A 24,725-nucleotide genomic window follows, 5' to 3' on the forward strand; every position below is an offset into this window, starting at 1 on the left:
ATCGTTTATCTCTGTCTTTTTTTCTCTAGGAATGTAATATATAATAGCTTGCTTCTGTGTGTTCCATAATTCACCGTGATCGTAATCATAATCATAATTAAGACTAGTCACCATTAGATCCCCCACAATATTCCAAAATGCTTTGTAAAATCATAGTTAACCCAGGGACTGGTTACGAAAACTCAAGGCCTTCAAAAGCGAGAACCATGTTGCGCGATCGATGTTGAATTGACCGTGACAATGCACAATCATCTTTTGTTTTCGTTTCGCACGGGTTTGCAAATTAGTTACGCATAAATTAATTGAAGGAGTTGATTGGTTACCTGCTCGAAAAAACGGTGTGTTTGATGCAATGTGAAGGTAAAAATATTAGCAAAAACATGAGACAAAAACACTTGGGGAGTTTTATCACCATCTCAGTGCATCAATGATGGTACATTCAACAGTCAATCCGTCGTTGCCTGTTTTTGAGATTTGTTATTCTCAAATGAATTAAGACTCTTTAAGCATGTATTCTAACCTTCCCTTGGAGTAATAGAAAAATTCCCGTGCGATACGTAAGTATATTTGGAGTTTAAAACTAAAGACTGAGCTATTATCTTACGATCGATCTATAAAATGGGTTTATGGCGAGATGTAAAAGGTGTATACTTTCTTTAACCTTTCCTCCTATAGAAGGTAGTATTACAGCAAACTGTAGTATGTTAAATGTGACCGGAAAAGAGTAAATGCTGAACCATGGTCCAGTGACTATTACCTCTTTTCCTGATTCATAGAAGGAAGCCGTAGTAAATCCTCTCCTCAAGAAAAATGGCCTTGATCTTCTGTATATAAACTATTGCCCAGTTAGTAATCTTTCTTATGTTTCTAAATTGACAGAACGCTCGGTATCAGATAAACTGCTTTTGCATATGTCTTTCAATGGTCTGTATCCTGCTTTGCAGTCGTCGTATAGGCAACACCATAGTACTGAGACTTCTCTTTCAAAGATGAAGAATTACATTGTTATGAATATGAACAAGGGTCATATAACTTTGCTGGTTCTTTTGGATTAACGTGCAGCCTTCGATACCGTTGATCAGGGTATTTTGATAATGAGTCTTTAATCAAGGTTTGGCGTCTCGGGTGAACTCTTGGAATGGTTCTTAGTATACTCAAGGAACAAAAGTCAACGCGTACGTATATCGGTCAATGGGACTCTCCCTGACCGTTTTTTGCTTGCAGTATGGTGTTCCTCGGGGATACTGTGTCGGTCCTGTATTGTTTATCATTTACGCAGCCAAGCTTGTTAAGACTGTTAACGCACATCTACCTAAGGTTTATTGCTGTGAGGATGATTCTCACCTTTATCATTTTTTAAAACTTAATTAATAAGCAAGTCATATCATATCATATCATATCATATATCATACATCTTTATTTACCCTCGGATTTTTAGAGTGGCTTGTTGTAGCTAATATCTCCGAGCATTTACCCTCCGAACCATGATACACCACAGAAGACAGACCACAACACCGGGAACTACATGCCCTGCTCTTTGCGACAAGTGTGCGGGTTCTTTTACGTCCCACAGGATTATGAACATTGAAGGGTTGTGAGACGGGACCTCCGGCTTATCGTCCTTATCCGAGAAGACTAGAGAGTCTAACCATTTGCAGATGTAATTACAAAGGTGGCACTTTATCCTCAGTTATTTAAAGACCCTGAGTGTTGGTCCGGCCGGAGTTGAACTCACGACCTCCCGCGTGACAGCCCGGTGCTCAACCAACTGAGCCACCGGTGCGCGGTGAAAGTCAGGATGAGGCAGTTATAGCAATGCAACACTGTATAGAAGACATGCGTCACTGGATGCTGACTGACCGGATTAAGCTAAATGATGATAAAAGTGAATATTTACTTATGGGAACAAGACAGCAACTGTCTAAGATCAGCGAAGGCTCTCTTGTTGTTGGGTGACCATCAGATTACTCCAGCTCAAAAGGCTAAGAATTTGGGCCGCTATTTTGATCACCAACTTAGTATGGGGACAGAAATCAATAAGATTTGTAGTGCACCACATTAGATGCACAAGAAAGTATCTATCAACTGAATCAACGAAGAAGTTAGTGCATGCTCTAGTTACTATAGTAGAATTGACTCTTGCAATAGTTTATTATATGGCTTGCCGCAAACAATTTTTATAAGTTAGAGCGTGTCGAAAACACAGCAGCGAGCCTAATTTGCATTGTTTCCCGCTTAGATCATATATCGCCTGTGCTTTTCAGGCTTTGCTGGCTGCCAGTGCAATTTAGAATTAGATTTAAGGTACTAGTAATTACATTGAGAGCTATTCACGGGGTTGTGCCGGAATATATAAATGATTTCATTGGTATTGAGTATATCACGCTATTCTTTGAGATCAAGCGTCTCCTTGAGTTGCAACGAAAGAGAAAAAAAAGAAACATTGGGGCACAGGGCTTTTTGTGTTGCCACTCCAAAGCTATGGAACTCGCTCCCCTGTAAAACTCCCAGCAATAGAACTTTAGAAAAATTTGAAGAATATGTTGCAAACGCATTTATTTAGGCTACATGTTGGTTGGAGTCCAAGAAATCGACCAAAGCAAAACAGTGATGGTAATATAGTCCCACTAGCTCCCACCGTTCGATGGTCTTTGGGTTAGGGTTGGGGTTAGGGTTAACTAACAGCTGTTAATTTTTTTGTTTGTTTGTAAGTCGTTGTCGGAAAACCAGCTGAAAGTTCTTCGTGACGGCATTTTTGATAAGAATACCGAGCTATGGTACCTGTAAGGACCAAGAGTCTGTTACATAACATTGGAAAACAACTCAAAACAGTTGTAATAACTTTAAAGAAAGCATATTACTAAACGCCTTTACACGCTATACTTTTACATGTATTTACAGTTTTAACAACGTTATTACATAAAAAAGAACACAACTCTGACAACTTCAGAAGGTGCTTACATAATATGCTGAAGTTTCCCACTTCCTACCCTCAACATAACATTTGTTCATTACTTGATATACCCAAGAGTAAAGTGTTAACGGGAAATGTATTTTGTTTTTAAAGTACGCCATGGACAAGGGGGATTCAAAGGGTAATTTATGTAAAATGTGACCGGAAAAGAGTAAATGCTGAACCATGATCCATTGACTATTTCGGATTAATATGGCTTAATTTCTGGCAAATACAAACACATATACAGGGCCACCGATATGCCATTTAAAACTCCCTAAGATGATGTTTGAAGCACAAGAAATCGACTAAAGCAAAGCATTGATGGTAATATGGTTCCACAAGACCTTATTGATCGATGTTCCGTTAGATCTTTGGATTTTGCAGTGGGTTGGTAAAATTCTGACTGTGTGTAACGCTGTAAATCTCGTTTTTTGTTTCTTCTTTGTAGGATGTTGTGGGGAAACCAGCTTACAGATCTTCCTAACGGCATTTTTGATAAGAATACCAGGCTATTTTGGCTGTAAGGACCAAGTTTTTGTTACATAACATTGGAAAACAACTTAAAGCAGTTGTAAGAACTTTAAAGAAAGCATATTACTAAACGCCTTTGCAGCCTATACTTGTACATGTATTTACAGTTTTAACAACGGTATTACATAAAAAAGAACACAACTCTGACAACTTCAGAAGCTGCTTACATAATATGCTGAAGTTTCCCACTTCCTACCCTCAACATAACATTTGTTCATTAATGACTTGATATACCCACGAGTAAAGTGTTAACGGAAATGCATTTTGTTTTGAAAGTAAGCCATGGACAAGGGGGATTCAAAGGGTAATTTATGTAAAATGTGACCGGAAAAGAGTAAATGCTGAACCATGATCCACTGACTATTTCGGATTAATATGGCTTAATTTCTGGCAAATACAAACACGTATACAGGGCCACCGATATGCCATTTAAAACTCACTAACATGATGTTTGGAGCACAAGAAATCAACTAAAGCAAAGCATTGATGGTAATATGGTTCCACAAGACTTCATTGATCGATGTTCCGTTAGATTGTTGGATTTTGCAGTGGAGTGGTAAAATTCTGACTGTGTGTAACGCTGTAAATCTCGTTTTTTCTTTTTTCTTTGTAGGGAGTTGTCAGGAAACAAGCTGACAGATCTTCCTAACGGCATTTTTGATAAGAATACCAGGCTATCTGAGCTGTAAGGACCAAGTTTCTGTTGCATGAATTTGAAAAACAACTCAAAACTGTTGTAAGAACTTTAAAGAAAGCATATTACTAAACGCCTTTGCAGGCTATACTTGTACATGTATTTACAGTTTTAACAACGGTATTACATAAAAAAGAACACAACATTGACAACTTCAGAAGGTGCTTACATAATATGCTAAAGTTTCCCACTTCCTACCCTCAACATAACATTTGTTCATTAATGACTTGATATACCCACGAGTAAAAAATTTTAACGGGAAGTGTATTTTGTTTTTAAAGTGAGCCATGGTCAAGGGGGATTCAAAGGGTAATTTATGTAAAATGTGACCGGAAAAGAGTAAATGCTGAACCATGATCCACTGACTATTTCGGATTAATATGGCTTAATTTCTGGCAAATACAAACACGTATACAGGGCCACCGATATGCCATTTAAAACTCACTAACATGATGTTTGGAGCACAAGAAATCGACTAAAGCAAAGCATTGATGGTAATATGGTTCCACAAGACCTTATTGATCGATGTTCCGTTAGATCTTTGGATTTTGCAGTGGGTTGGTAAAATTCTGTCTGTAAAGCTGTAAATCTCGTTTTTTGTTTTTTTTTTGTAGGAAGTTGTCAGGAAACCAGCTGACAGATCTTCCTAACGGCATTTTTGATAAGAATACCAGGCTATCTCAACTGTAAGGACCAAGTTTCTGTTGCATGAATTTGAAAAACAACTCAAAACTGTTGTAATAACTTTAAAGAAAGCATATTACTAAACGCCTTTGCAGGCTATACTTGTACATGTATTTACAGTTTTAACAACGGTATTACATAAAAAAGAACACAACTCTGCAGCTTCAGAAGGTGCTTACATAATATGCTGAAGTTTCCCACTTCCTACCCTCAACATAACATTTGTTCATTAATGACTTGATATAACCACGAGTAAAAAATGTTAACGGGAAGTGTATTTTGTTTTTAAAGTAAGCCATGGACAAGGGGGATTCAAAGGGTAATTTATGTAAAATGTGACCGGAAAAGAGTAAATGCTGAACCATGATCCACTGACTATTTCGGATTAATATGGCTTAATTTCTGGCAAATACAAACACGTATACAGGGCCACCGATATGCCATTTAAAACTCACTAACATGATGTTTGGAGCACAAGAAATCGACTAAAGCAAAGCATTGATGGTAATGTGGTTCCACAAGACCTTATTGATCGATGTTCCGTTAGATCTTTGAATTTTGCAGTGGGTTGGTAAAATTCTGTGTGTAAAGCTGTAAATCTCGTTTTTTGTTTTTTTTTTTGTAGGAAGTTGTCAGGAAACCAGCTGACAGATCTTCCTAACGGCATTTTTGATAAGAATACCAGGCTATCTTTGCTGTAAGGACCAAGTTTCTGTTGCATGAATTTGAAAAACAACTCAAAACTGTTGTAATAACTTTAAAGAAAGCATATTACTAAACGCCTTTGCAGGCTATACTTGTACATGTATTTACAGTTTTAACAACGGTATTACATAAAAAAGAACACAACTCTGCAGCTTCAGAAGGTGCTTACATAATATGCTGAAGTTTCCCACTTCCTACCCTCAACATAACATTTGTTCATTAATGACTTGATATAACCACGAGTAAAAAATGTTAATGGGAAGTGTGTTTTGTTTTTAAAGTAAGCCATGGACAAGGGGGATTCAAAGAGTAATTTATGTAAAATGTGACCGGAAAAGAGTAAATGCTGAACCATGATCCACTGATTATTTCGGATTAATATGGCTTAATTTCTGGCAAATACAAACACGTATACAGGGCCACCGATATGCCATTTAAAACTCACTAACATGATGTTTGGAGCACAAGAAATTGACTAAAGCAAAGCATTGATGGTAATATGGTTCCACAAGACCTTATTGATCGATGTTCCGTTAGATCTTTGGATTTTGCAGTGGGTTGGTAAAATTCTGTGTGTAAAGCTGTAAATCTGGTTTTTTGTTTTTTTTTTTGTAGGGAGTTGTCAGCAAACCAGCTGACAGATCTTCCTAACGGCATTTTTGATAAGAATACCAGGCTATCTGAGCTGTAAGGACCAAGTTTCTGTTGCATGAATTTGAAAAACCACTCAAAACTGTTGTAATAACTTTAAAGAAAGCATATTACTAAACGCCTTTGCAGGCTATACTTGTACATGTATTTACAGTTTTAACAACGGTATTACATAAAAAAGAACACAACTCTGACAACTTCAGAAGGTGCTTACATAATATGCTGAAGTTTCCCACTTCCTACCCTCAACATAACATTTGTTCATTAATGACTTGATATACCCACGAGTAAAGTGTTAACAAGAAATGTCTTTTGTTTTTAAAGTAAGCCATGGACAAGAGGAATTCAAAGGGTAATTTATGTAAAATGTGACCAGAAAAGAGTGAATGCTGAACCATGATCCAGTGACTATTTCGGATTAATATGGCTTAATTTCTGGCAAATACAAACACGTATACAGGGCCACCGATATGCCATTTAAAACTCACTAACATGATGTTTGGAGCACAAGAAATCGACTAAAGCAAAGCATTGATGGTAATATGGTTCCACAAGACCTTATTGATCGATGTTCCGTTAGATCTTTGGATTTTGCAGTGGGTTGGTAAAATTCTGTGTGTAAAGCTGTAAATCTCGTTTTTTGTTTTTTTTTTTGTAGGGAGTTGTCAGCAAACCAGCTGACAGATCTTCCTAACGGCATTTTTGATAAGAATACCAGGGTATCTGAGCTGTAAGGACCAAGTTTCTGTTGCATGAATTTGAAAAACAACTTAAAACTGTTGTAATAACTTTAAAGAAAGCATATTACTAAACGCCTTTGCAGGCTATACTTGTACATGTATTTACAGTTTTAACAACGGTATTACATAAAAAAGAACACAACTCTGACAACTTCGGAAGGTGCTTACATAATATGCTGAAGTTTCCCACTTCCTACCCTCAACATAACATTTGTTCATTAATGACTTGATATACCCACGAGTAAAAAATGTTAACGGGAAGTGTATTTTGTTTTTAAAGTAAGCCATGGACAAGGGGGATTCAAAGGGTAATTTATGTAAAATGTGACCGGAAAAGAGTAAATGCTGAACCATGATCCACTGACTATTTCGGATTAATATGGCTTAATTTCTGGCAAATACAAACACGTATACAGGGCCACCGATATGCCATTTAAAACTCACTAACATGATGTTTGGAGCACAAGAAATCGACTAAAGCAAAGCATTGATGGTAATATGGTTCCACAAGACCTTATTGATCGATGTTCCGTTAGATCTTTGGATTTTGCAGTGGGTTGGTAAAATTCTGTGTGTAAAGCTGTAAATCTGGTTTTTTGTTTTTTTTTTGTAGGGAGTTGTCAGGAAACCAGCTGACAGATCTTCCTAACGGCATTTTTGATAAGAATACCAGGCTATCTGAGCTGTAAGGACCAAGTTTCTGTTGCATGAATTTGAAAAACAACTTAAAACTGTTGTAATAACTTTAAAGAAAGCATATTACTAAACGCCTTTGCAGGCTATACTTGTACATGTATTTACAGTTTTAACAACGGTATTACATAAAAAAAAACACACTCTGAGAACTTCAGAAGGTGCTTACATAATATGCTGAAGTTTCCCACTTCCTACTCTCAACATAACATTTGTTCATTAATGACTTGATATACCCACGAGTAAAAAATATTAAAGGGAAGTGTATTTTGTTTTTAAAGTAAGCCATGGACAAGGGGGATTCAAAGGGTAATTTATGTAAAATGTGACCGGAAAAGAGTAAATGCTGAACCATGATCCACTGACTATTTCGGATTAATATGGCTTAATTTCTGGCAAATACAAAAACGTATACAGGGCCACCGATATGCCATTTAAAACTCACTAACATGATGTTTGGAGCACAAGAAATCGACTAAAGCAAAGCATTGATGGTAATATGGTTCCACAAGACCTTATTGATCGATGTTCCGTTAGATCTTTAGATTTTCCGGTGGTTTGGTAAAATCCTGATTGTGTGTAACGCTGTAAATCTCGTTTTTTGTTTCTTTTTCGTAGGAAGTTGTCACGAAACCAGCTGACAGATCTTCCTAACGGCATTTTTGATAAGAATACCAGGCTATCTTGGCTGTAAGGACGAAGTTTCTGTTACATCACATTTTAAAACAACTTAAAGCAGTTGTAATAACTTTAAAGAAAGCCTATTACTAAACGCCTTTGCAGGCTATACTTGTACATGTATTTACAGTTTTAACAACTGTATTACATAAAAAAGAACACAACTCTGACAACTTCAGAAGGTGCTTACATAATATGCTGAAGTTTCGCACTTCCTACCCTCAACATAACATTTGTTCATTAATGACTTGATATACCCACGAGTAAAAAATGTTAACGGGAAGTGTATTTTGTTTTTAAAGTAAGCCATGGACAAGGGGGATTCAAAGGGTAATTTATGTAAAATGTGACCGGAAAAGAGTAAATGCTGAACCATGATCCACTGACTATTTCGGATTAATATGGCTTAATTTCTGGCAAATACAAACACGTATACAGGGCCACCGATATGCCATTTAAAACTCACTAACATGATGTTTGGAGCACAAGAAATCAACTAAAGCAAAGCATTGATGGTAATATGGTTCCACAAGACCTTATTGATCGATGTTCCGTGAGATCTTTGGATTTTGCAGTGGGTTGGTAAAATTCTGTGTGTAAAAGCTGTAAATCTGGTTTTTTGTTTTTTTTTTGTAGGGAGTTGTCAGGAAACCAGCTGACAGATCTTCCTAACGGCATTTTTGATAAGAATACCAGGCTATCTTTGCTGTAAGGACCAAGTTTCTGTTACATCACATTGGAAAACAACTTAAAGCAGTTGTAATAACTTTAAAGAAAGCATATTACTAAACGCCTTTGCAGGCTATACTTGTACATGTATTTACAGTTTTAACAACGGTATTACATAAAAAAGAACACAACTCTGACAACTTCGGAAGGTGCTTACATAATATGCTGAAGTTTCCCACTTCCTACCCTCAACATAACATTTGTTCATTAATGACTTGATATACCCACGAGTAAAAAATGTTAACGGGAAGTGTATTTTGTTTTTAAAGTAAGCCATGGACAAGGGGGATTCAAAGGGTAATTTATGTAAAATGTGACCGGAAAAGAGTAAATGCTGAACCATGATCCACTGACTATTTCGGATTAATATGGCTTAATTTCTGGCAAATACAAACACGTATACAGGGCCACCGATATGCCATTTAAAACTCACTAACATGATGTTTGAAGCACAAGAAATCGACTAAAGCAAAGCATTGATGGTAATATGGTTCCACAAGACCTTATTGATCGATGTTCCGTTAGATCTTTGGATTTTGCAGTGGGTTGGTAAAATTCTGACTGTGTGTAACGCTGTAAATCTCGTTTTTTGTTTCTTTTTTGTAGGATGTTGTCAAGAAACCAGCTGACAGATCTTCCTAACGGCATTTTTGATAAGAATACCAGGCTATCTTGGCTGTAAGGACCAAGTTTCTGTTACATAACATTGGAAAACAACTTAATGCAGTTGTAAGAACTTTAAAGAAACCATATTACTAAACGCCTTTGCAGGCTATACTTGTACATGTATTTACAGTTTTAACAACGGTATTACATAAAAAAGAACACAACTCTGACAACTTCAGAAGGTGCTTACATAATATGCTGAAGTTTCCCACTTCCTACCCTCAACATAACATTTGTTCATTAATGACTTGATATACCCACGAGTAAAGTGTTAACAAGAAATGTCTTTTGTTTTTAAAGTAAGCCATGGACAAGAGGAATTCAAAGGGTAATTTATGTAAAATGTGACCAGAAAAGAGTGAATGCTGAACCATGATCCAGTGACTATTTCGGATTAATATGGCTTAATTTCTGGCAAATACAAACACGTATACAGGGCCACCGATATGCCATTTAAAACTCACTAACATGATGTTTGGAGCACAAGAAATCGACTAAAGCAAAGCATTGATGGTAATATGGTTCCACAAGACCTTATTGATCGATGTTCCGTTAGATCTTTGGATTTTGCAGTGGGTTGGTAAAATTCTGACTGTGTGTAACGCTGTAAATCTCGTTTTTTGTTTCTTTTTTGTAGGATATTGTGGGGAAACCAGCTGACAGATCTTCCTAACGGCATTTTTGATAAGAATACCTGGCTATTTTGGCTGTAAGGACCAAGTTTTTGTTACATAACTTTGGAAAACAACTTAAAGCAGTTGTAAGAACTTTAAAGAAAGCATATTACTAAACGCCTTTGCAGGCTCTACTTGTACATGTATTTACAGTTTTAACAACGGTATTACATAAAAAAGAACACAACTCTGACAACTTCAGAAGGTGCTTACATAATATGCTGAAGTTTCCCACTTCCTACTCTCAACATAACATTTGTTCATTAATGACTTGATATACCCACGAGTAAAGTGTTAACGGAAATGTATTTTGTTTTGAAAATAAGCCATGGACAAGGGGGATTCAAAGGGTAATTTATGTAAAATGTGACCGGAAAAGAGTAAATGCTGAACCATGATCCACTGACTATTTCGGATTAATATGGCTTAATTTCTGGCAAATACAAACACGTATACAGGGCCACCGATATGCCATTTAAAACTCACTAACATGATGTTTGGAGCACAAGGAATCAACTAAAGCAAAGCATTGATGGTAATATGGTTCCACAAGACCTTATTGATCGATGTTCCGTTAGATCTTTGGATTTTGCAGTGGGTTGGTAAAATTCTGTGTGTAAAGCTGTAAATCTGGTTTTTTGTTTTTTTTTTTGTAGGGAGTTGTCAGGAAACCAGCTGACAGATCTTCCTAACGGCATTTTTGATAAGAATACCAGGCTATCTCATCTGTAAGGACCAAGTTTCTGTTGCATGAATTTGAAAAACAACTCAAAACTGTTGTAATAACTTTAAAGAAAGCATATTACTAAACGCCTTTGCAGGCTATACTTGTACATGTATTTACAGTTTTAACAACGGTATTACATAAAAAAGAACACAACTCTGACAACTTCAGAAGGTGCTTACATAATATGCTGAAGTTTCCCACTTCCTACCCTCAACATAACATTTGTTCATTAATGACTTGATATACCCACGAGTAAAAAATATTAACGGGAAGTGTATTTTGTTTTTAAAGTAAGCCATGGACAAGGGGGATTCAAAGGGTAATTTATGTAAAATGTGACCGGAAAAGAATAAATGCTGAACCATGATCCACTGACTATTTCGGATTAATATGGCTTAATTTCTGGCAAATACAAACACGTATACAGGGCCACCGATATGCCATTTAAAACTCACTAACATGATGTTTGGCGCACAAGAAATCAACTAAAGCAAAGCATTGATGGTAATATGGTTCCACAAGACCTTATTGATCGATGTTCCGTTAGATCTTTGGATTTTGCAGTGGGTTGGTAAAATTCTGTGTGTAAAGCTGTAAATCTGGTTTTTTGTTTTTTTTTTGTAGGGAGTTGTCAGGAAACCAGCTGACAGATCTTCCTAACGGCATTTTTGATAAGAATACCAAGCTATCTCATCTGTAAGGACCAAGTTTCTGTTGCATGAATTTGAAAAACAACTCAAAACTGTTGTAATAACTTTAAAGAAAGCATATTACTAAACGCCTTTGCAGGCTATACTTGTACATGTATTTACAGTTTTAACAACGGTATTACATAAAAAAGAACACAACTCTGACAACTTCAGAAGGTGCTTACATAATATGCTGAAGTTTCCCACTTCCTACCCTCAACATAACATTTGTTCATTAATGACTTGATATACCCACGAGTAAAAAATGTTAACGGGAAGTGTATTTTGTTTTTAAAGTAAGCCATGGACAAGGGGGATTCAAAGGGTAATTTATGTAAAATGTGACCGGAAAAGAGTAAATGCTGAACCATGATGCACTGACTATTTCGGATTAATATGGCTTAATTTCTGGCAAATACAAACACGTATACAGGGCCACCGATATGCCATTTAAAACTCACTAACATGATGTTTGGAGCACAAGAAATCGACTAAAGCAAAGCATTGATGGTAATATGGTTCCACAAGACCTTATTGATCGATGTTCCGTTAGATCTTTGGATTTTGCAGTGGGTTGGTAAAATTCTGACTGTGTGTAACGCTGTAAATCTCGTTTTTTGTTTCTTTTTTGTAGGATGTTGTCAAGAAACCAGCTGACAGATCTTCCTAACGGCATTTTTGATAACTATACCAGGCTATCTTGGCTGTAAGGACCAAGTTTCTGTTACATCACATTGGAAAACAACTTAAAGCAGTTGTAATAACTTTAAAGAAAGCATATTACTAAACGCCTTTGCAGGCTATACTTGTACATGTATTTACAGTTTTAACAACGGTATTACATAAAAAAGAACACAACTCTGACAACTTCAGAAGGTGCTTACATAATATGCTGAAGTTTCCCACTTCCTACCCTCAACATAACATTTGTTCATTAATGACTTGATATACCCACGAGTAAAGTGTTAACGGAAATGTCTTTTGTTTTGAAAGTAAGCCATGGACAAGGGGGATTCAAAGGGTAATTTATGTAAAATGTGACCGGAAAAGAGTAAATGCTGAACCATGATCCACTGACTATTTCGGATTAATATGGCTTAATTTCTGGCAAATACAAACACGTATACAGGGCCACCGATATGCCATTTAAAACTCACTAACATGATGTTTGGAGCACAAGAAATCAACTAAAGCAAAGCATTGATGGTAATATGGTTCCACAAGACCTTATTGATCGATGTTCCGTTAGATCTTTGGATTTTGCAGTGGGTTGGTAAAATTCTGTGTGTAAAGCTGTAAATCTGGTTTTTTGTTTTTTTTTTTGTAGGGAGTTGTCAGCAAACCAGCTGACAGATCTTCCTAACGGCATTTTTGATAAGAATACCAGGCTATCTCATCTGTAAGGACCAAGTTTCTGTTGCATGAATTTGAAAAACAACTCAAAACTGTTGTAATAACTTTAAAGAAAGCATATTACTAAACGCCTTTGCAGGCTATACTTGTACATGTATTTACAGTTTTAACAACGGTATTACATAAAAAAGAACACAACTCTGACAACTTCAGAAGGTGCTTACATAATATGCTGAAGTTTCCCACTTCCTACCCTCAACATAACATTTGTTCATTAATGACTTGATATACCCACGAGTAAAAAATGTTAACGGGAAGTGTATTTTGTTTTTAAAGTAAGCCATGGACAAGGGGGATTCAAAGGGTAATTTATGTAAAATGTGACCGGAAAAGAGTAAATGCTGAACCATGATCCACTGACTATTTCGGATTAATATGGCTTAATTTCTGGCAAATACAAACACGTATGCAGGGCCACCGATATGCCATTTAAAACTCACTAACATGATGTTTGGAGCACAAGAAATCGACTAAAGCAAAGCATTGATGGTAATATGGTTCCACAAGACCTTATTGATCGATGTTCCATTAGATCTTTGGATTTTGCAGTGGTTTGGTAAAATTCTGACTGTGTGTAAAGCTTTAAATCTCGTTTTTTGTTTTTCTTTTTTTTGTAGGTGGTTGTCGGGAAACCAGCTGACAGATCTTCCTAACGGCATTTTTGATAAGAATACCAGGCTATATAAGCTGTAAGGACCAAGTTTCTGTTACATAATATTGGAAAACAACTTAAAGCAGTTGTAATACCTTTAAAGAAATAATATTACTAAACCCCGTTACAGGCTACACTTTTGCATGTATTTCCAGATTTGGCAACGTTATTACATGACAAAGAACACGAATCCGACAACTTCAGAAAGGTGCTTAAATGAAGTTTGTAAATTGGCCACGTCCGACTTGGAACTTTAGATTTATTGATTACTTTTTATACCTTTGAGTAAAGTTTTAGCGGGAAATGTCTTTTTGTTTGCATAGGAAGCCATTTTTTTTGTTTTTAAAATGATTTCTTAGGATATTCTAACGCCTTCTATAGTTTTTTGTTTCCTGCAACTGCTCATTGCTAGAGGTAGCCTGTCTCTTAGATTTCTCTTCCCATTTATGTTATGTACTTATATTCATTTCCACTTACATTTTAATGATCCTTTTGTCTCACATGATTCAAAGTAATATCATACATTATCAGCGAGACAGTGACATAAAATAAACACAATATCATGATGTTTGTTTGCTGCACGATGACAACTTATAACACGGCAATATGCGAGTACTTTGAGTCGAATTGTGAGCTCGCTGATTTGATGACAATTGCATACTAACTGCTGGTAATTATATCAGACAGATTAAAGAGCTAGAGAGAAAGAGTCGGGTACAGAACTTTGTACAATGGTTTAGAGCTTTTGCAATATCTTGTCAAGCTTCTCATCGTATGGCTTTCAAACTGAGCCCATGTCGATGTTCTTCTCAACATATTTTTACGCCTTTTAGGTCTAATTTTAAGGTGTCAATTTTGTTAATAAAACCGCCTATAAAATGTTGTAAAATCACAGACAGGAGCTCCTAGGAAAACTTGTAAAAGGAACCAAGCAAGGGAAAAAGAAAGTAACCAAAAGAAACGGAACAACGTCAGGAATTTTAATGCATATTTATTTAAACACGGAAAACGATCGGGATGAAGACACTCAAAAGTACCAATCGGTGTCACTTCGTAAAAAAATGACAACGGCTTCGGTTTCGCAATGCATGTTTCGATCAAGCGTTGATCATTTTCAGTTTTTTTATGAATCTGACCTTACAGTGTTATAAACTATGTAAGCATATGACGTCAGTATAATATCCAATTTTAGTTTAACGTTACAATGTTGAATGCTAACAAAAGACTAATGTGCGTGCAAAAGATGCAATAACACAAATTAAAGCGATCAACTAAACGCTGACCATAACTGTTAGTAAAATAGAAGAGTTATCTCCGCGTGTTTTAGTTGTCTGTTAAGACTGGGTTAGACCCAGCGGATATGAATTTCTTCTTTGAGGAACAAGTGGAAACGATTTTTTACGGTAACGGTATCTAGAATGGAGAAACACCTCTCAGTGCAAAGTCTTCGATATTCCTCCGAATGTTGCAGATGCTGGAAAACAGGAGAGGCCCTGTCCCTTCCAAGGTGCTCATGATACGGGTCAAAATGTGTCGGGGTGTTTCCCCAACGCCGGTAAAAAAATTACAACTTGCACAAGTGAATTTATACACGAAGTGGGAACGAAGATAAAAAGACACAGGATCTCTCACGCTAAACATGTTACGGATCTTAAGAGCCATTTTCCGAGAAAATTGAAAATCGCAAGACACTCGTAAAAAATCAATTTTTTTTTTCTTTGGCCAAAACATCCCTTTTAGTGACCTAATTCAAGAAAAAATAGTTTTGGGTTCAAGCGATTCATTGTACGGGAGAAATAACAAAAAGTTTGAAAAATCGATTTATTGCTGGTTTTTCGCGCTTAAAAACAACAGAATCCGACCTCAACTTCGAGAAAACGGTGAACGCATAAGAAACAATCCCTAACATCGAAACTTCAGGCGATTATTATTTCGTTCTTAATCTTTGAAACCCTAAAAGAAAATTTGAAGAAATAAGTTTTTTACATTTACAATCGACAAGTTTAAAAAGGACATATTTGTGTCTCTTGAAATGTTAGAAAATGAAAGCGAACTTTAAATGTTGAAAAAGCCCTCTGGTATATGACGCTTCCTAGTAAAACCCATATAGAATAAAGTCTTGGCTATTGAAGTAAATTACGGGAAAGTTTTAGCTCTGGAAATTAAATACAGCCCTGACACTGGAGTAAGCAATTTAAGAATTTCATTAAATAAAATGTATGCAAATTAGACGGCCCGCTGAAGGAATTCATACTAAACGCAAAGTTTAGTGCAAAAGGACTACTTACTGTTGCTAGTAATATGTTTTTACAGTGAAAATGTTATTTCTAGCTTTCAGCTGTGTTGGTGAGAGCCATAAATAACTTTTTATACGACGACTGAAAAACGTTTGTTCAGCCACATTGCCGCAGCGAAATCATTGAGATCGCAACTTCGAAGTGAAACTGTCATCGCTTGATGAAACTCCGTTACCACAATGGTAAAATAGTTTTCTTCAGGGGGAAAAAGCAGAATTAAAATGCATTCGAAACCGTTGACTTCGATTTTGAATTTGTTTAGTTAAGATTTCAAGCCACCACAAGGTCTTATGACTTCTACTGACCCACGAATCGGTTACATATGCCAAGGTCACGTTAGCAAACTGTCACGAAATACTCAATAGCTTCTGTTTTCGGTCTTTGTTTTGTTGGTAAAAAAATACAAACACTTTTCACAGAACAGACCTTCTTGCTTTATTTGATTTATATATTTGTATTGGTCCAGACACATGCATATGCTGACTTGTTGTAAAAGACATTCATCACAGTTTTTGATTCAGAGTGAAGGTATAATATTTCCCAAAATATTTCAAACACAAATGTTTCCTTAATAAGTTCGTTATTCCCGAATTTACCACCTTGCAACAATCCCTACAGCAAAATAAAAAAGCATAAAATTCAACTTTATAGCCTGCTATAGTTTTGTTTCGGATTTGTTTTTTATGATTTTTCCTCCGAAACCAGGATCCCTAGCCAGGTAACTAGAAATTCTCAGTTTCATTTACAGCTTGTTCACAACACAACTTCAAACTTGAGTGTGCTTATCGCATCCTTGAAACCTTCGAGACCTCCTCAAAATTGTTGAAAAGCCTATTGAGGCTAATAATAATCTTTGAGTTAAATTTGACCAATTCACGCGGCGAGCGCGAGAAAAAGAGAACCACTCCGCAGGGCTGAATACGCGATGTGGAGTGTTATAAAATTCCACATTCTCGCGCGTAACGGGGCAGGTACAAAACACAGGTCACAGGTCACAGGTCACAGGTCATTGTTTTACTAATACAGAATGTATCCTTAACATTCATAAAAGCTAACCTTAGGCCTAATTAGGCCTAAACAAACGTTTTTAGGCTTAAGGTTAGCTCTTATGAATGTTTAGGATACTTTCTGTATTGGTAAAACAATGCCTGTGCCCTGTGCCCTGTGCCCTGTGACCTGTGTTTTTGTACCTGCCGCGCGTAACGCTTTCTCTAGAGACCTCTAGAAATGTTGTTTACTGAAGAAAAACAAAGTTATCTTTGGTTAACTCAGAGAACTTGCAGAAATAACTCCAGCCTGCATAACAGGCGCTTCATCAGGGGCACCCAACGACGGTTTCCCCCCGAATTATTTTGAAAAGACTTTTTAGGCTATCCAGAGTACTTTTTGATCTCTAGAAATGTTTTCTAAGTGGCGCTAAGAAATTTATATCTATTCGGGCATCCTAGGGTAACTTGAGTCTTTTCGAAGTTACGAGGGCTTCAGTGTTATTTTCCCGAACATTTTAGCAGCAATTCAAAGTTTTCCGAAAGTGAGAGTTTTTCGGTTCCTTTCTGCATTGCATTTTCGACTCCGAAAATTTTAGGCTTCCTTTCTCTACGAAAAACAACCTAACCTGGGGAGTGAAATGGGAAAAATGAACTTCAGAAAATCGGAGGGAATTTATTACATAAGCTTCGAAAATTGTGTACATGAATGGAACGGTCATCTAGAAATTTTTAGCCTTCCTCAAGCTATAGAAAATCCTAGGCAATGTTTGCTTCTCCGAACAGATATTTCACAGGGTGCCCCTGCTTTATGAGCTAGGCTAGGCGAAAGCGGCATTTTGCGGGAGGCGCGAAACGCGACGAGGGGAGGAAAAAATAAAGCTTTATCTTCAACTACAAACTTCAAAAATAAGCAAAGAAAGCAAAACAATGAACAAAATAGATTGTTTCTTGACTTAGTTATTCCGGCGAGAATAAATGGTGAATGATTCACTTCTGGAAGCAGCCTCTGAGGAGAAGTGAGAACACCGTTTAGGCAGAACTCTGCACTTTGTGTACTTTACCAGCCTGTTCACACAGACTCTCTTCATTTTTAGATGCACGTATAAAAAAAGCGCGTTCCACCCTCTCTCACGGGCAGTCGCTTATCTTGTGCGCGCACCAAATTCCCGAAACAGAAAAAACGTCTGTGAGCAGGGTAGCATTTCGTAATACTAGACGGGAATAATTCAATTAAAATGAAATCGTAGAGGCAAGTGCAATAGTAAGTTGCGAAACACTTCGTGACAATATATGAATTTTATTCCAGGAGCATTTGACCTGGAAATGTTATATTAATATTGTTCCCAGAGTCGAATATTTCTACACTGATGATCTATAAACAGACGTAGGGTTGTACATTTTTTCATTGGGACAGCTGTAATTGTTTCTTAATCTGTTTACAATGTGTACGAAGTATAGTACGTACAGTCGTATGTGACAAGCTAGCGTGACCAATCTCTGCGCGTTTGTTAAATTATGCGTCATATGATCTTGTTATCCCGTCTAGTATCTGATTTGTTCGCTCAATAAGAGGTCAGTAATACTCCCCTTGTTAACAGTGTGGTTTGAGCAGTGGTTAATTTTCATCATTGTATGTTATTTTCGGACCAAAACATAATCGGGTTTCATTATTACAGAAGCGTCTGATGACGCGTAATAAGTGCTGCGTGGGAAGTGTTTAGATAGCTCAAGCGCTGAAGTTGCTGGACACATTTTGGTCAAAATCAGTTATGGATGCGTTGCCACAAACAGATTGAGAGATGGATTTAACTTCTCTCACAACAAGCAATGGTAAGTTGTTCGTTCAACAAAACTTTGCGTTAAAAATATGAATTCATTCAGCGGGCCGTCTAATTTGCATACGTTTTATTTACTCAGATACTCAAATTGCTTACTTTAGTCTGAGAACTGTATTGGATTCCCAGAGCTAAAACTTTCCAGTAACCTAGTTCAATAGCCAAGGTTTTATTCTATATGGGTTTTACAAGGAAGCGGCATATACCAGAGGGCTTTTACAACAGTTAAAGTTCGCCTTCATTTATTAACATTTCCAGAGATACAAATTTGACCTTTTTAAACTTGTCGATTGTAATTGTTAAAAACTTCTTTCTTTAAATTTTCTTTCATAAAATTAAAGAGTAAGTATGTAATAATTCTCGGCTGAGGTTTTGATGTTAGGGATTGTTTCTTATGCGTTCAACGTTTTCTCGAAGTTGCGGTCGGATTCCGTTGTTTTGAGTACGAAAAACGAGCAATGAATCGATTTTTCAAACTTTTTGTAATTTCTCCCGTACAATGAATCGCTTGAACCTAAAACTATTTTTTCTTGAATTAGGGTACTAAAAGGGATGTTTTTGCAAAAGAAAAAAAAATTCGAATTTTCACGAGTGTCTTGCGATTTTCGATTTTCTGGGAAAATGGCTCTTAAACACAGTAAATACAAGCTTATGGTCAAGATCAATGCAAAAAAACCGTTGTACCAGTTTATTTAATATCCTGTGAGCTACTGTAGAGAAGGAACCCACGCAAAGTAATTTAACATGTTTCACTAAAATAGGAAAATGAACCTGATTAGAAGTAGGTGAATTGCTTTTTGCCCTAGTGATAGACTGTTGACGCACCTTTTCAATTCGATGAAACGAGTAAAGGTTTTGCGTTAGATGAAGCTCAGAGGAGGAAAGAATAGTATCTCGCACGTCTTTTCTGCATCTCGCCCCAACGGGAATAGGAAAATGGTGCGCTCGGTTGATGAAATACACGAAATTTTTCGTGATTATTTTGTAGGTTTTGTCGACTATAGTGATGAATGATTTGTGCCTGTAATACTTCACCACTTTTTATTTCATTTCTGATATTTATTCATCAGGACACGGGTAAGACTACTTATATTTTTATAACTGAAAATGTGGTGTTCACCCAGAGTCACCCAGCTGCTCCTCCTCGCTGATTGGCTACAAAAAAAATTGTGGCCAATCATAAGCAGGGAACTCGAACGCTTCTGGAACTGGTTCGATAAGAGTAAGTGCCAAGGGCTCTTCCCGTTCTTGTAGTTAACTTTCACCTCGAACATTTTATCGTCCCGACTACCTGCTCCTGGGTCTCCAAGGATGAGGTCACTAGTGATCTTCACATAAAGATCACTGGTGATTTTTATGAAATAGTCCTAATCATTTTCATTGAAATCTTAGAGATTGCAAACTTCTGGGCCGATAGTTTTCTCCATTCTCCTTTCAAACTTCTTCAACAAATTTTGTCAACCAAAACATTCAACGATTTTGCCGTTATATTAACAAGGTTCGTATCTAGATTATTCCCCGTTCGACGTCGAACCCTGCTTCTTCGTTCGCTGCTTGTTTAACCTTGCATTTTGCCACAGTACGAAAATATTAAAAGACCATTTTCTGACATCGAATTGATTTTGAAGCGGATTTTTAACAACAGTGCTTCTTTTTCATCGGAAGTTTTCAGTTCTCTGATTTTTTTGTTAGGCAGCTCTTTTAATCAACTTCCTTCAACCATCGACAACATGAAATAAGGACCGAAGGAAAAAAAATGCTTTTAAAATTACTATACTGCTTATAAGGTCCATTTGTTTTTCTTGTACGCTGATATCGTCCCCTCACAATTTGAACCTTTGTTCGAACTCCCGAGGGACACGATTTTCGTGGAATGTTTTGAAGCCGTTCAAAAAAATCGCAGCACGTAATTTATCGGCTACGCCTTATGTTTTTAAAACCAATAAAACACTGCTGCTCGATTTTTGAACATTACTTATCGAACTCATAATTATAAGTTCCAATAGAAGAGACAATTGGTCTAAACAGTGCCATCGAATCAAGAGCGCCTGGCCTGTGAATTTTCGGAATACCATAGATTCTCGTGGGTTGCGAGCAAGTAGGATAAATCTTGGAATATGCATCCTCACATGTATCCAGTTGACCACTGGATTTCTTCAGGAAGCGCTGTAGCTGCATTTCTTATGACAAAGTCAGATCATCTTTGAAAATCTTGAATCTGGAAATGCTGCTGATTATATTAAGTATGTCTTCATATGCGCCTTGATAATCTGGCCAACAGATTTGCTGGTATTGCGCACAAGCCACGCTCTGAGCGGTCGGAGCAGTAATGGTGCAGGGACCGTTATTAAGTTCCACGAAGCCGAGCTGGATTCGAATTTTTTGAACAACTGCCATACCTTCAAGGAGGGGGACATTGGGATTTTCGGTTTGGCTATTTTTTAGATCGGTTTTTCGGTTTTTATGCCAAAAGACTTCGGTTTTTCGGTTTTGGTGTTCATTACGGTTTGCGGGTTTTTCGTTTTTTAGCATCTGGTTTTCGGTTTTCGTAAAAAATACGAGCGGTTTTTCGGTTTTGATATCCGATGTGCTTTTTGGGTTTTTCTTTTTTGTCTCATTTGGGTTCCGGTTTTTCTTAGATTTGAGTGGCAATTGATCTCGAATAGAGTGTTATTTATTTATTGAATATTTATTTCACCACGGTGCAATTCATAAGCAATATTTAAAAAAATATGTACAGTTAAAAACTTATAGATAAAACTATGTAAACTACATTAACTATCTTACTCAAAATCATACAATAAAAGCTGCTTTCCATGAATGCCGTGTTTAGATTAATGGCTTACATAACCTCTTTAATCAGTTGTTTGAGTTCATTGAGGGACTCTGGTTTCTTTAGTTCTAATGGCAAACTATTCCACAAAACTGCGCCACTAAATAGCTAAAGCTGTTTTTTGTGGTAGTTTGTGCGCGGTTGCGGAACATTTATCTCATTCACAGAGTCTCTCAAACAATAACCAGAATCGCGATGGAAATTTTTCGAGCAGAGATACTCAAGTGCTTGTCCCTGTACGGACTTAAATACCATTATTTGCTATTTCAATTTGCGTTTGAGAGTCTAGGGATTTCCATCTTAAGAGTTCAAATAAATTGTTGACATGAGCGTCATAGTTAGAGTAGGTCAAGACATTGGCTGCTCTGTTTTGTAGTTTTTGCAGTTTGTCCTGCAAAGTTACTCCACAGTTTCTTCAAACAATATTGCAGTAGTTGAAATGAGGGTGTACTAGGGCCTGATAAATAGAATAATGTAAGGTCCCATAGGTTACAAGATGCCTGTTTTCACTCACGTGATCACTAACCTTGTTTTTCCTCCGAAACAAAAGAAAACGTTTGAGTGATAATAGAGCTCAATTTCCGAAGACGTCATATGAAAACACTCTATAGCCGCGAAACGCCAAAGTTATTGAGAGGAATGCATGACAAACTAAATGTCACGGTAGGGGATCACGCGTGTCGAATGACGCCCGAGTTGGTGCGGAGTGAATGAAGATGAAGGACCCCATGAAAATCTGAACGAGCATGAAATGAGTGAGAAGCTAGTGACTCTGATAATGGCCAGAAAGAATTTGATGAAAGTAGTGACGAAGTTAGTGCAGATGACAACAATGCCCAGGGCCAGCAAGATGAATTAGGGATATCGGCGAATTTTGTCTTTGGTGCAACGTCGCGATATGGAAGGGCAGTGCCGGGAGGGGGGTGGGGGAAAGAGGAGGGATGCTCGTCGTCTCGCTTAGGGGTTTAAATTTCGGATTTTGGTCTCACTTAGGGTGTTTTGGACAAAACGCAATCATATGTAGCCGTGAAAATCTCCTTTAGGGTTGCGCGCGAAGAAATATAAAAGTGTATATTTACACTTTTATATTTCTTCACGCAAGCGAAAGTATTAGATGATAATGTCTTCGCCATCATTAAAAGTCGCTGTATTTTTAATTTTTTTGTGTTATAATATGGTCTTTTTTTAGGGGTCAAAAAACGCCTGGGCCACGCCTAGATTGGTCTCCTTTAAGGGTTTAATGTAAAATTTCCGACGAGCATCCCTCCCCTTTTTATATGGGAGTCCTCCCCCCTTGGGGCGGCTCAATATTCGACTCTTGTTTTAAGTAAGTATCTGTTTATTACCGCATTTAACCTTTGGGCAAGTTCCTGCTGCCATGTAAAAAAAGGAAAAAACAGCACCGGTTAGCTTCCTCAATGCAATCGCATATCAGTAGACCAAGATTAAACATTCCATTCGAATCTCCACACTGTCAGGTCTTAGTTATCAAATAGAAATGTTCAATTAGAGAATTTCATTGAAGCTTCCTGAGCTATAGCTTTTTGCAATTGCAAAATTGCAATTTTAGAGAGGACCTGTGTGCAAATTCTCCTAACTTAAATTGGCTCCATTACCAGCAGCTTTACGGAAAATGAGCCCACAAAGTCCGGGCTCGAGAGAGCGGCAGAAATAAAGCCTATAATTTTAGCAGATACTAAAAGACATGAAGGCTTTAGACACGTCCGTGATATTCACAAATACTTTGAGGAAATAAAGTGTTAGTGTAGTTTGCTTTGTATGCCGCACTTACCACAATTGTATCGGTTTTCTGACGGTTTTGTATGCGGTTTTTTGGTTTTGGCCGAATTTCTTTGCGGTTTTGCGATTTTGGATGATATTTTCTTCGGTTTTGCGGTTTCTAATACACCCCAATGTCCCCCTCTTCAAGGTGTTTCCGAATCGTAAATACTTTTGTTCTTGGGCCATCGTAGTTTGATCAAAAACAAGACACAAACAGCAGTGATAAACATATTGAACTTGTTCCTTTTGATTATGACTTGACGTTTCGTATGTGCTCTACATACATTTTCAAAAGTAACCGTTGAAATTTAAAACAGCTATTTATATATAACAAAGCGGATGAGGGGACTGGAACCTAGATTAAGCAAATACTTAACAGTAAAATATAGAATAATAATAATAATAATAATAATAATAATAATAATAATAATAATAATAATAATAATAATAATAATAAAAACGGAAAAGATTAATAAAGCATCAGCTTTTCACTTCCGACGTTGACGTTGAAAGCTGGCTCAAGTTCTTGAATAAAGAGGGTCTGTTTTATTTTACAATGATAGTCTGTTTTGCCCTTCGCTAAAATATCAAAATGATCCCACTTGATGTTATGTCCAGTGGCCTTGACGTAGTCAGCAATGGCTGAAGTATTGTCATTTTTAGCTAGGGCCTTAAAATGTTCGGTTTTTCTATCGTGAAGCCGCCGTTTAGTTTTACCGATGTAAAAACCATTACAATCCCAACAATTTGCTCTGTAAATAACTCTGGATTGTTGTGAACGATTAATATGGTCCTTGTAAGGAAAGAAAGATTTTATACATCGAGTGCTCTGAAAAACAATCTTAAGGTTAACACAAGAGTAGAATTTGTACACACAAGATTTCAGGCGTTTAGCGACTTGGTTGCTTTGCAAACCTAAGTAGGGAAGTAGGATAACAATATCTTTCTTATGAACTGTAGACACTGGATTGCTATGCTGATGTTGTCTGTTTTTGTTCAAAACATAGTTGATATGATAGTTGATTATGCCTTGTGGGTAGCCGTTCTGTAGAAGGAGGTTTCGAAGATCATTGAGGGCAGATTGTAGCAAGGAGCCAGATGAACAAA

At 37.0% G+C, this 24,725-nt stretch overlaps 1 protein-coding gene and 1 long non-coding RNA gene across 2 annotated transcripts in view; both read left to right on the forward strand.

The window, feature by feature from the left end:
- LOC138033604 (uncharacterized) overlaps positions 1-3,457 on the forward strand; it is an 18,721-nt gene extending 15,264 nt beyond the window's left edge. The window contains exon 3 of the long non-coding RNA XR_011128632.1: positions 3,405-3,457. This is a non-coding gene — a long non-coding RNA (uncharacterized lncRNA). The remainder of the gene's footprint in view (positions 1-3,404) is intronic.
- Positions 3,458-3,981: 524 nt separating this feature from the next.
- LOC138031367 (leucine-rich repeat-containing protein 15-like) overlaps positions 3,982-24,725 on the forward strand; it is a 56,394-nt gene continuing 35,650 nt past the window's right edge. The window contains exons 1-13 of the mRNA XM_068879073.1: positions 3,982-4,043; positions 4,101-4,172; positions 4,796-4,867; positions 5,491-5,562; positions 8,273-8,344; positions 8,969-9,040; positions 9,668-9,739; positions 10,365-10,436; positions 11,058-11,129; positions 11,753-11,824; positions 12,452-12,523; positions 13,145-13,216; positions 13,848-13,919. Of these exons, the coding sequence (XP_068735174.1) occupies positions 3,982-4,043; positions 4,101-4,172; positions 4,796-4,867; positions 5,491-5,562; positions 8,273-8,344; positions 8,969-9,040; positions 9,668-9,739; positions 10,365-10,436; positions 11,058-11,129; positions 11,753-11,824; positions 12,452-12,523; positions 13,145-13,216; positions 13,848-13,919 (926 nt within the window). The remainder of the gene's footprint in view (positions 4,044-4,100; positions 4,173-4,795; positions 4,868-5,490; positions 5,563-8,272; positions 8,345-8,968; positions 9,041-9,667; positions 9,740-10,364; positions 10,437-11,057; positions 11,130-11,752; positions 11,825-12,451; positions 12,524-13,144; positions 13,217-13,847; positions 13,920-24,725) is intronic.

Source organism: Montipora capricornis, chromosome 14 (assembly GCF_036669925.1).
Source record: "Montipora capricornis isolate CH-2021 chromosome 14, ASM3666992v2, whole genome shotgun sequence".
Classification (NCBI taxonomy): Eukaryota; Metazoa; Cnidaria; class Anthozoa; order Scleractinia; family Acroporidae; genus Montipora; species Montipora capricornis.